Raw genomic sequence first — 10,409 nt, 5'->3', positions numbered from 1 at the left:
TGCTGCATGGAGCGGAATTGTATTACCAAGTCGGATTTTTGGAGAGTTGACCAAATGACGTCAAGCGGAACACGGTTCCGGGCTGTCCGTCGATGTTTATGCTCCCAAGAAACGGAACTCGTTTTCAAAAGGTTCCTGTCCGGTGTCACGGCTTTATCCAAAATAACGCAACACATAATAGCTGACAAATATTTTGAAGTGGTGAAAAAAATATGCTCATCTGTTGAAAGCAAATATTTTGATCAAAATTGTCTGCTGGACAGACACACTTTTCTTTATTTGGATATATATAAATCGAAGTCTTTATTGGTCCCTTTGAACAAAATTAATATATTTTAGATTTTCTGTCATGGAATGCAACACACATATTTCACAGTATAAATCAGACTTAAAAAAAAAAATAATGTGTTGTCGAGGCCTAAAAATTTCAAGTATCACACATGACAAAAATAATTGATAAGAACATACGCCATGTGTACAAATCGATGCAAATGACAAAACGTCTGACGCACAGAAACGCTTTAACGCGCCCATCCTACATCAAAATTCAAAACACGCAATTTCCACGTGTGCAGGCGGCAGCGTCACGTGGTACACGCGTTAAACCTTGGTGGACGTGTCGGCGTCTTCCTCCGTAAGCTCCGCCCCTCGCTCCACCTGGGATGCTCCCCGCAGGGAGGGCGTGTCTTCGGGAGCGCCCCACCCCCTGAAGGTGGGACAGACGGGCAACCTCCTGAGCCATCCGACCCGTCGGACCAGCGCCATCCCGGCGGGGAAGTCGTACGAGGGCGACGAGGACGCCGACGACGTCAAGGCGCTCCACTGCAGGAGGCCGCGCTCCTCTCTCGTCCCTGAACGCAAAGAAAACGTCATCACGGTCACGTCGTCGGCAGGTCGTCTGTCGTGAAAACGAAACCTCGATTACAGAAACGCTTTTATCGTCATCGTCGTGCATGCTTTGACGAAATATCAAAATTGTCACAGAAGCGTCAAAGCGGCAACGATGTGGCGACAACACATCGGCAACGACGGGATGAGGTTGTCGTGGCGACGCCGACGGGTCGGCCTGCGGGGATGGAATTTGTTTCAAATCGATTATTCGTCCAATTATCCTGTCGCCAAAGTGAGTAATTGGATAAAAAAATGATTCATCCCCTTGAAATACAAGCCCAGTTTCTGCTTATTTTCGTCATCAAATTATTTGAGCCATCGGAATCACGCTTGCGGCTGTCGTCGTGGTAACAAGGAAGGCCCGCGCGGTGCGACCTGGAATGGTGTTGTCCAGGCAGAAGGCCAGGAAACCTCCGACGAACATCTCGGTGGACAGAAGAACCGTCAGGATCTGGTTGAGCTCCTCCACACCTGCAAGCGCACGAAAGCTCGTTTGTCGCTCGGGCGTTCGGGGACACGGCGTCGCGGCGTCAGGCACGCGCACCCGTGTCGATACACTTGGGGTGCGCGTCCAGGTAGGCGGGCAGCGTCAGGCCGAAGAACATGGAGAAACCCAGCACGAAGAGGTTGCGAGACGAGTTCAGGTCCACCAGCTGCAGGTTGGAAAGCCCCACCGCTGTGATCATCCCTACAACAACAAAAAAATTATATCGAGAAAATCATAATTTCATGAAAATGTACATTAAAAGAAACAATCCACGCGGCAAGGGTGGTGACTGAAGTCGCCGCTGGTCGCCCGATTTTGGGTTCAGTGACGTTGTGGTCGCCCGTCTTTATATGCGCCCCGCGACGGACACGCAACCGGTTCAGAGCGTAGTCCGTCCGCCTTTCACCGGAAGTCAGCTGGGATGGGTTCCAGTGCCCCGCAACCCCAACCATTTTCGTACCTGCTTATCCTCACAAGGGTCGCGAGGAGGGAGTGCCGGAGCCTATCTATCCCAGCTGTCAACGGGCAGGAGACAGGGGACACCCTGAACTGGTCGCCAGCCAATCGCAGGGCACATCGAGATAAACAGCCGCACTCACAATCACACCTACGGGCAATTTAGAGTGTTGCATGTTTTCTGGGATGTGGGAGGGAAGCGGAGTTCCCACCCGGAGAAAAGCCACGCAGGCACGGGGAGAACATGAAAACTCCACACAGGTGGGATCGAACCCAGGTTCCTCAGAATTGCTTTACCATCTGGACCACCGTGCCGCCACCTGTTGAAAATGAACGGACGCCAGACGATTGGTCTGCACGTCTGCCCAAGGACTTCCCAGTTCTCGGTTCAAATCTGTGTGGAATTTACATGCTCCCCCCCACGCCCGTGTGGGTTTTCTCCGGGTTCTCCGTCTTTCCTCCCCCATCCTCAAAACACGCGCGCTAGGTTCATTAAAGACTCTGAACTGGTCTGATTTTTGAACGCCAACGTAGGTTGTTTGTACGTGCTTTCTGATTGGCCGACGACCCGTCGAGGGTTTACCCGGGCGAGATCTCGCCCAGAGTTGGCCCAGAGGGGCGACGGGGCAAATGGCTGGCGGGAGAGCGAGGCAGAGGGAACTTTTTTTTTCTTTTTTACCGACAATATCGACTTTTGCATAAAAGGGCACACCCCTTTTTGTTGCCGCATGTACATAATATACGGTACAGTAGGTCCAACAGCGGATACTAGTATGTGATTCACCAAAGAGCGTGCAGAACATCCCTCCCAGGATGGGATCCGGCAGGGACGCAAACAGAGCCGTGAACTTTCCGACGCATCCCAGCAGTAGCATGATGCCGGCGCCGTACTGGACCACCCGACGGCTGCCCACCTGCGGCGCACGTCACAAAATGAAGCTTGGCGCGTAGCGACGCGGCCGAGTTGCGACCCGCGAGGACCTTCGTGATGGCGAGCACGCCGATGTTGGGGCTGGAGGACGTGGAACCGTTTCCGGTGCCCAAGAGTCCGGCGATGATGCAGCACACGCCCTCGGTGAAGATTCCTCTGGTGGGTTGGGGGAAGGGGCGGGGACGCAAAAAACACAAGACAATCATCTGAGGTCAACACCTGTCCGGGGTCAAAGCTTTCACTTCCTGTCCGCACCTGTTGATGGCGTGGACCGGAGGCGGCGCCGCCCCGGCGAGGCGAGCGCACGCGTAGTAGTCGCCGATGGACTCCACGATGCCCGCCAGGGTGGCGCTGAACATGCCCAGCACGCCCGCCAACGTCACCACCGGCACCCCCCACTGGCCTGGAGAGGCAGCGTTTCACATTTGGTCGGCTCGGAAGAAGTTACGCGGCGAAAGGATTGGGGGCGGGTTGCTGAGTACCGAGTACTAACGGTTGGTTCCGTGAAGGTATTGGCCCCTTCCTCAAATTCTTTTTTTCCGGTCTAAAATCATCAAACAACCGTTAATATCACACAAAGTCATTTATGCCCCTCCCCCTGCTCGTGGCGAAACACATTTTTTGGGGTTGATCTTTCTGGGCGCAAACCACAGGCCTGACCGCCACCGGACCCGTTCAGTCATGAATCACTCAAAGGGAAAGTCAGGCAAAAGATCTTGAAGCGCCGATAAAAAAAAAAATGCCAAACAAATTCAAGAACGGACGAGAAATTAATTAATTGATGAAGGTGAGAGCGATTATCCTCACATGGAGAAAACATGCGAGAGTGTTGACTACAAAATGACCCTGAGAACACGGCGACCTCAACAATCTAAAGACCTACTGGCCTCCCTTGCCTGGGTTTTTGCTGGACAATATAATCTGGACTGACGAGGTGAACATTTTTGGGAGGTGTGTGTCTTGTTACATCTGGCGTCAATAAAGCAGAATTTCAGAAAAAGAAGGTAGCAACAGCCAAACACAGTGGAAGTACTGTGACGTGTCGTGGGTCGCTTTTCTCTCTCATGACCTGGACAACCATGAATTCTGCTCTTTGAACATAAAATCCCGAAGGAGAATGTTCAGTTGTCGGTTTGGGATCTAAAGTCGAAGCCCAAGCTTCCACTCTGCAGCAGGATCAGGATTAGAAACACACCGGGAAGTCAACTACCGGATCACACGGACTTGACATGCGGGTCCGGGACCTCCAATGGGGGGGCCGTTGGGGTTTGAAAAGCTCACGCATGTCATGACTGAAGATTGGGCCAAATTGAGAGACGCTTGTCGATCCTAAAGGGGGGGTCCAACCACTTCTTAGCGTGAGGGGCAACTACTCCCCCCCACCACCACCCCCCACTGGGCCAGGTAATGTTGAATATTTGTTTTCCCTTAACAAATTAAATTACGATTGGAAAAACCGCATTTTATGATTACGTTTCTTTGATGATCTGAAACATGAAACGTTCGTGGGAGCTATGCCCCCCCCTCCACCCCCACCCCGAAAAAAAGAATGCGGTCGCTAATACTTTTTCGTTGTACAGATAGATAGATGTGGGCTCTCACAGGGGTACGGCACCCTGAACCAGGGGGCGGAGGCCATGATGTCCCCGCGGGCGTCGGTGCGCGCCTTGTGGCCGTAGCGCTGCGGGTCGCTGGGCAGGAGGTCGCTCAGGGTGAAGATGTAACACAGGAGCCACACCAGAATGATTGCCAGGATGATCTGAAAAAAAAACCCACACCAAAAAAAAAACCTCGGCGAACATTCCGGACCGCGTCCAGCCGGCGCGACGTCGGTTACGGGAAACATCTTGAAGACGTGAACTCTGCTCAAGGTCAGGCCTTTCTTGCAGGTGCAGACGGGAACGGGAAGCGACGTCGTCCGCAAGTACTGCGCGAACAGCACGATGAGGAGAATGCACCTGCGTGCACGCAAAGAAATCAAAATCAAAATCAAAATGCAAGCTCGGTCCACTTGGCGACTGCCGGCGTACGTCTCACAGCGCGGAGAAGCCCCAGTGCGACCCGGCGCGGTCGCCGGCCGTGGTGAAGACGGACAGGCCGATGAGCGACACGGTGGGCGTGACGGTCAGCGGGCCGATGTACTCCAGCAGGATGCCCGGGAGACCCAGGAAACCGATGGCCACCTCCACCGTGCTCGACACCATGATGGCGCCCTGGATCTGACACACGTGCGCCAAAACGTTCCCGTCGATGGCAAGACCGAAGACGACCAGAACGGACGGACAGACGGAAGGACACCTCTCTGATGCGGGGTTGCCAAACGTGCGACGTGTCCAGCGGGAGACTCCAGTTGCCATAAATCTCCTCTGTCGGCGCCAAATGTGAGGATGGAAAATCCGACGCGGACGCGGGCGGTTGGTCCGGGTCCGGGTCCGGTCGCGCTCACCTTGGCTGGGGCAGGTCCACCTTTCCAGGCCGAGGATGGCCTGGGCGGGGATCAGGAAAGCCAGCGCAGACGCCTGAAACAAAGGAAGTCTACGCCGCCGCGACGTCCGTCAGACCCCGACGACCCTTCAACTTTCGGAATATTAGCCAACGCTGAGAATATGGACCTGATTCCCACGGTGGTCTGTATGAGCGTGGTGATCCCCACGGTGGTGAAAATGGTCCCGATGAGCTGGCTGATGGTGTTCTGGTCCCGGCCCACGCACATGGCCTCGGCCAGCAGGAAGGGAACGGCCACCGTCCCGCTGAAGCAGGTCAGGTAGTGCTGGACACACGGCACGCGGGTCACCCGCCGTCGCGCGGACCGCCGACTTTGCGGGGGTACCTGCAGGCCCAGCAGGATGCACAGGTACCAGGGGGGCACGTCCTCGATGGTGTAAATCATGTCCGACGCCGGTTTCTGCTCTCCCGTCGGCTCTCGGCCGGCCTGGTGGCGCCGCCTCCTCAGAACCTCATCTTGACTCTGCCGACGACAAACGTGCGACGCGTATTACGATCCGGCACTCCCTGTCGCGGCACATCCCGTTTCCCGCCGGCCGGCTCTCGATTCACCCCCCACCCCCACCCCCGGCGGGCCACGCCTCCGGGAAAAATCTCCCGAGCTCCCATTTGCGTCCGCCGCTTCCTGTCAACTTTGACCTCTGAGCAACCGACGGGCGGCGCGTCACGCGACTTCCCGCGCGCTGTCGCGTGACGCCGCAGTTTGCCGTGTGCGCCTGGAGAGGGCGACCCCGCTCGGGTTAACCCCTCGAAGGCTGCAACAACGGCTGACGGGGGACTCGCGGTGACCGTCGTGGCGTCACGGGTGGTGCATTTGATGTTTTAATACACATTTTGATTTTCTGAGCCACCTATCCTCACGAGGTTCACGGGAGCGCCGGAGCCAATTCCACCTGTCTACAGGTAGGAGGCAGGCGGGGTACACCCTGAACTGGTCGCCAGCCAATTGCAGGGCACATGGAGACAGACAAACAGTCGCACTTGCAATCACACCTTGGGGCAATTTAGAGGATGTGCGACCCACCCGGAGAAAAGCCACGCAGGCTCCATGCAGGTGAGGCCCGGGGATTTGAACCCCGGTCCACAGAACTGTGAGGCCGACGTTCTAAAGCTGCGGCACAAAAATCAGGTTTTTCCTTTTCTTTTCTTATTTTTACGACATATTTGAATTTTGACTTCCTCCATTTGAAATCAGATGTCTGCAATTTTTTACTTTTTCAAAGTTTTTCCACCTCGGCAGATGACAACATGCCATAAAGAAGAAAATACACAGAGGGCGTCGTCAAATGCAAAAATCTGTAAATAACTGATGGAAAAATGATAATAATCGGACAAAAAAAAATGCTCAATATAAGCAGTGGATTGGGTACAAAAAAATAATCATAAAGAAAGCAAGCAAAACCAGGAAATAGATGCCATCCAAAAATCAATTCACTGAAACAACAAATGGGGACGACAAAAAGTCCATTGTGTTATCCGCCACATAAAAATGAAAATAATCATCAATTAGGGAGTTTCTGATCCGTCATTTTGGCAATCATCCGCTCCTCCTCTACTGCAAAATCTCTCCGTTAGTTTCTTTTCTCCACCCGATGCGCATAAACACAATATTTTTGGGAATCAGTTAGCATTGGCATTAGCGCCTTTTGACATCATAAATGGTGAGCTAGCGCTACGTGTGAAATATCACTTTTGTTTTTTTTCTTCTGACTTGAGCGGAGAAGTTTTTGTTTCCAATATACCGAGTTATCAAAAACACATATTGGAAACAATGTAGCGTGAACGTTTCTTCCAAAAACAAAAACACTTTTGTACATTTCAGTCCGTATTCCCAAACTTTCGCCACCGGAGCTGAGCGCCAACTTCGTTTTTTTTTTTTTTTAGTTTTTTTTCCCCTCACGCGAATCTGTCGCCACTTGCATTTCAGTACGGCGCGTGGGTACTCTATAGCCACCTGCGATAATCAATAATCCCGTTACCTTCCACTCCTCCGGATCGGCGGCCATGTTGACGCAGCGAAGACCCGAAATGCGTCCCGGTGCCGACGCGGAACAGTCAGGAGAGAACCTGGGTGGACTTTCACCTGAAACGCGCAAAGCGCTAAATCAATTACCGTAGGAGTGCCGCCTCATCAATGATTACACTATTAGCCATCAGCAGCGTTGAGCTGCCGAATATTCCGCCAAAATGACTTTAAAGGGCCACTGTCATGATTTTTTTAGTATGTTATTAATGAAAAAAAAAACGGCAGCCGACATGGGCCCGTGCGTTTTTTCACCACAAAATGTGATTTTGACGTATACGCCTTTTTGTAACTCCCGCCATGAAAATCCTCTGGAGAGATTCGTTTTGGAGAAGAAGCAGGAAGTGACGTACGTGGCGGGAACGCCCTTAAGACGACTCTTTTGTTTCTATGAGTTTTACCTGCGGGAAGGTAGCTCGCTGTACCTTCGTGTTAGCTAAAATGCCGGCTCGTTGCTCGAACACTCGGGAGAACGGATTTACCCTTTGGAAGTTTGCAAGAGACCCGCTTCGTCCTGAAAAACGGATTGCACTGGTGCAGAGGACCAGAGCTTCGTGGGTTCTAAATGACAGGTAGGTGTGTCAACAGCTACTAAAAACAAAAACAATAGTTGGAGGGGGTGTAATCCATAAATCAGGGTTGCTAAATGTCTCAATGTGCGCATCGGAAGGCTTCCATGCAGGAGCCGCTGAAGGACGGCCTCCGCTGGCCTTGTGGATCACTACTGGCCCGCCGCCGGCCTTGTCGGCCGGGTAGCTCGTCGTGGTGGTGGCGGCTCTAGTCCGCCGCGGAAGGGGACCTTTATCACCGCCCCGCGGAGGCGGACAGGGTCGTGATCCGCATGTCATCCAAATATGGCTCGAAACAATAGGGTAATATTGCCCCGGGACACGTTACCCGGTTGTGAAAAGAGCTCCCGTGTCTGAAGGGGCGTGTCCTACAGTCGGGGCCACCGCGTGTTCTGATTGGCGAACGTCTGGGGTGAGGTCACAGACAGTAAATGCAGCCAATGAGGCGACCACTTGGATGTCGTCGGATGTAGACATTGAAGTCAATCATCTTATCTGTATTTTTCATTTCAATATCTATTTTAGAACGTTTATAGGGATGACCCTTGACCTTTAAACAGCAAACTGTGTCCAATAATGCTAGCTTAATTGCCACCCCCCAACCCGGCGCTCTCCCGGAACTAATTTCCGGCCTACAAGCCGCGACGTTTTCCACACGCTTTCAACCCTGCGGTTTATGCGGCGATCCGGCTAATTTGTGCATTTTTTTTCCCCTAACGACCGCAAGGGGGGGGCGCACTCGAGCGGAAAAGGGTAAGAGTGAGACCGGTGGGATGTAGCTGCCGAGGAAGTGACTTTTACCGGGCTTGTTGGCGCTGTGCTAAAGAAAGAAAGAAAGAAAGAAAGAGAGAAAGAAAGATATTATTTGAGATTGATACCTGAAATGAAGCGACCGCGACACAGTCGTGCGTATTTGGTCGGCCGCCATCCATCCCGCTTAATTTCCGAAATCCATCCATCTTTTCATCCGATATTCCATCGAATGACCTCTTTGAAGATCTGTCTGGTCTGTCGTGAGAAGCAACAGCACAACAAGTCTCGGCATTGTGAAAAATCTGCTCGGGTTCGACTCCCACAACACCGAGCAGCTTTGTCTGACCGGCAATATGGCGCCGTGGAAAATGGTGACGTCGAGTGCGCGAGCTCTGTAGTATTTGTGACTTTGAAGGTGCGTGGCTTTAAAAGGCGGGTCCTGGCTCGCCTGACAAGAAATGGACTTTTGCTATTCGGTGTCCCAAATGAAGTTTTTCGATTGGCAACACGTTTTATCAAGAATCTTATTCAAGTTTTGGATCGATCAGTTTTTGCCATGTACAATTCCAATTCCATTTTTACAAGACACGTCATAGCGAAAAGACATACAATGTAAAAATGCGAAAAATTGCAACAAAAAAAAGGAAAAAAAAAGATTTGCAATATGATGACGGACCGAATCTGCAAAATTGAGCAATGTCAATTTTCACTTTCAATATTTTTTTTAAAATCAATCTCTGATTATCAGGAAGTTTGTGAACTATTGGCTAAAATCACTCAAAAGGCCGTCAAACTCCCTTTGAGCAAAAATAAAATTTTTGACACGTAATCAATGTATTATTCATCTTTCCATATTCCTATTTGATTCATGTAGGGATTTCAATCAATCAATCAATCAATCAATCAATCAATCAATCAATCAATCAATCAATCAATCAATCACATTTGACAGCACGTGCAATCTTTTATTGCCTCGTCAAATCTCCTTCCAATGACAACTAACAATAATGACAAGGCGGCGTGCTAAGCTAGGCTAACGTGAAGCGGCGCTCGTCCCTGGCGAGTGGGGGCGGAGACTTCGACCGTCGGGCGGCCCGGCGTGATAAATATATTTGTTGTTAAATATCGATGGGTGATGGGCGGATGGGGGGGTCGGCCCGGACGGCGTCAGCAGCTCTTCAGGGAGGCGGAGCTGCAACGACACAGAGGTCACATGAGGTCATCGCGCGACCACGTCACCGCGAGCGGGAGGTCACGTGACGCTGCGGCAATGCATGCTGGGAATTCTCTGTCGCCTACGGGAAACCCTTCGAGCATCAGTTTAAGGGTGAGGGGGACTAGTTCCTCGTTTGGTCTTGAAGCAAACTAGTATTTGCAAATCGAATCTCAAACAGCCCACCATTTGTCCAATTTCTTTGACAAACAGGTTTAGCTTTGTGTACTAGTACTCTTTGGTGCCCCAGATAAGATAAAGCACCCAAGCTTCGTGTACTAGTACTCTATGCTGCCCCCAAATAAGATAACACAACTAGCTTCATATACTAGTACTCTTTGCTGCCCGTGATAACGCACCGTAGCTTCATATACTAGTACTCTTTGCTGCCCGTGAAAACGCCCCCTAGGTTCATGTACTAGTACACTTTGCTCCCCCTGATAAGATAACGTACCCTAACTCCGTGTACTAATACTGTTTGCTGCCCCTGATATCACTACTAGCTTCATACACTAGTACTCTTTGCTGCCTGTGATAACACACCCTAGCTTCATGTACTAGTACTCTACACTTTGTTCTTG

General features: G+C 51.6%; 1 protein-coding gene across 4 annotated transcripts; it reads right to left on the bottom strand.

Moving 5' to 3' along the window:
* Positions 1-307: 307 nt before the first annotated feature.
* Positions 308-9,433, bottom strand: slc23a1 (solute carrier family 23 member 1). 4 transcript variants are annotated; one of them, XM_061804427.1, is made up of 15 exons: positions 8,741-9,433; positions 7,250-7,353; positions 5,596-5,733; positions 5,378-5,535; positions 5,212-5,300; positions 5,064-5,131; positions 4,803-4,984; positions 4,603-4,723; positions 4,368-4,524; positions 3,021-3,168; positions 2,816-2,921; positions 2,619-2,748; positions 1,436-1,579; positions 1,267-1,362; positions 308-851 (listed from the first exon to the last, which is right to left on the bottom strand). In XM_061804427.1, the coding sequence occupies exons 2-15, from the start codon at positions 7,274-7,276 to the stop codon at positions 601-603; spliced, it is 1,815 nt and encodes a 604-aa protein (XP_061660411.1). In that variant the 5' UTR covers positions 7,277-7,353; positions 8,741-9,433; the 3' UTR covers positions 308-600. The 4 variants fall into 4 exon arrangements, with proteins under 4 accessions (XP_061660411.1, XP_061660410.1, XP_061660409.1 ...); XM_061804426.1 differs by having other exon boundaries at positions 4,368-4,723; XM_061804425.1 differs by lacking the exon at positions 7,250-7,353 and having other exon boundaries at positions 4,368-4,723.
* Positions 9,434-10,409: the final 976 nt, after the last annotated feature.

The sequence above is a fragment of the Syngnathoides biaculeatus genome, chromosome 18 (assembly GCF_019802595.1).
Source record: "Syngnathoides biaculeatus isolate LvHL_M chromosome 18, ASM1980259v1, whole genome shotgun sequence".
Classification (NCBI taxonomy): Eukaryota; Metazoa; Chordata; class Actinopteri; order Syngnathiformes; family Syngnathidae; genus Syngnathoides; species Syngnathoides biaculeatus.
This window is presented reverse-complemented; position numbering and strand designations above follow the sequence as displayed.

What these genes read in the sequence shown, in the direction of transcription:
- slc23a1 (XM_061804425.1), bottom strand. Translation starts at nt 8,821, where the DNA reads ATGGATGGATTTCGGAAATTAAGCGGGATGGATGGCGGCCGACCAAAT. An exon ending in GATGTTCTGCACGCTCTTTG is followed by an intron (nt 1,580 to 2,618) that starts GTGAATCACATA and finishes TTGTTGTTGTAG; the next exon opens with GGATGATCACAGCGGTGGGG. An exon ending in CCTGGACAACACCATTCCAG is followed by an intron (nt 852 to 1,266) that starts GTCGCACCGCGC and finishes CTTTGCGTTCAG; the next exon opens with GGACGAGAGAGGAGCGCGGC.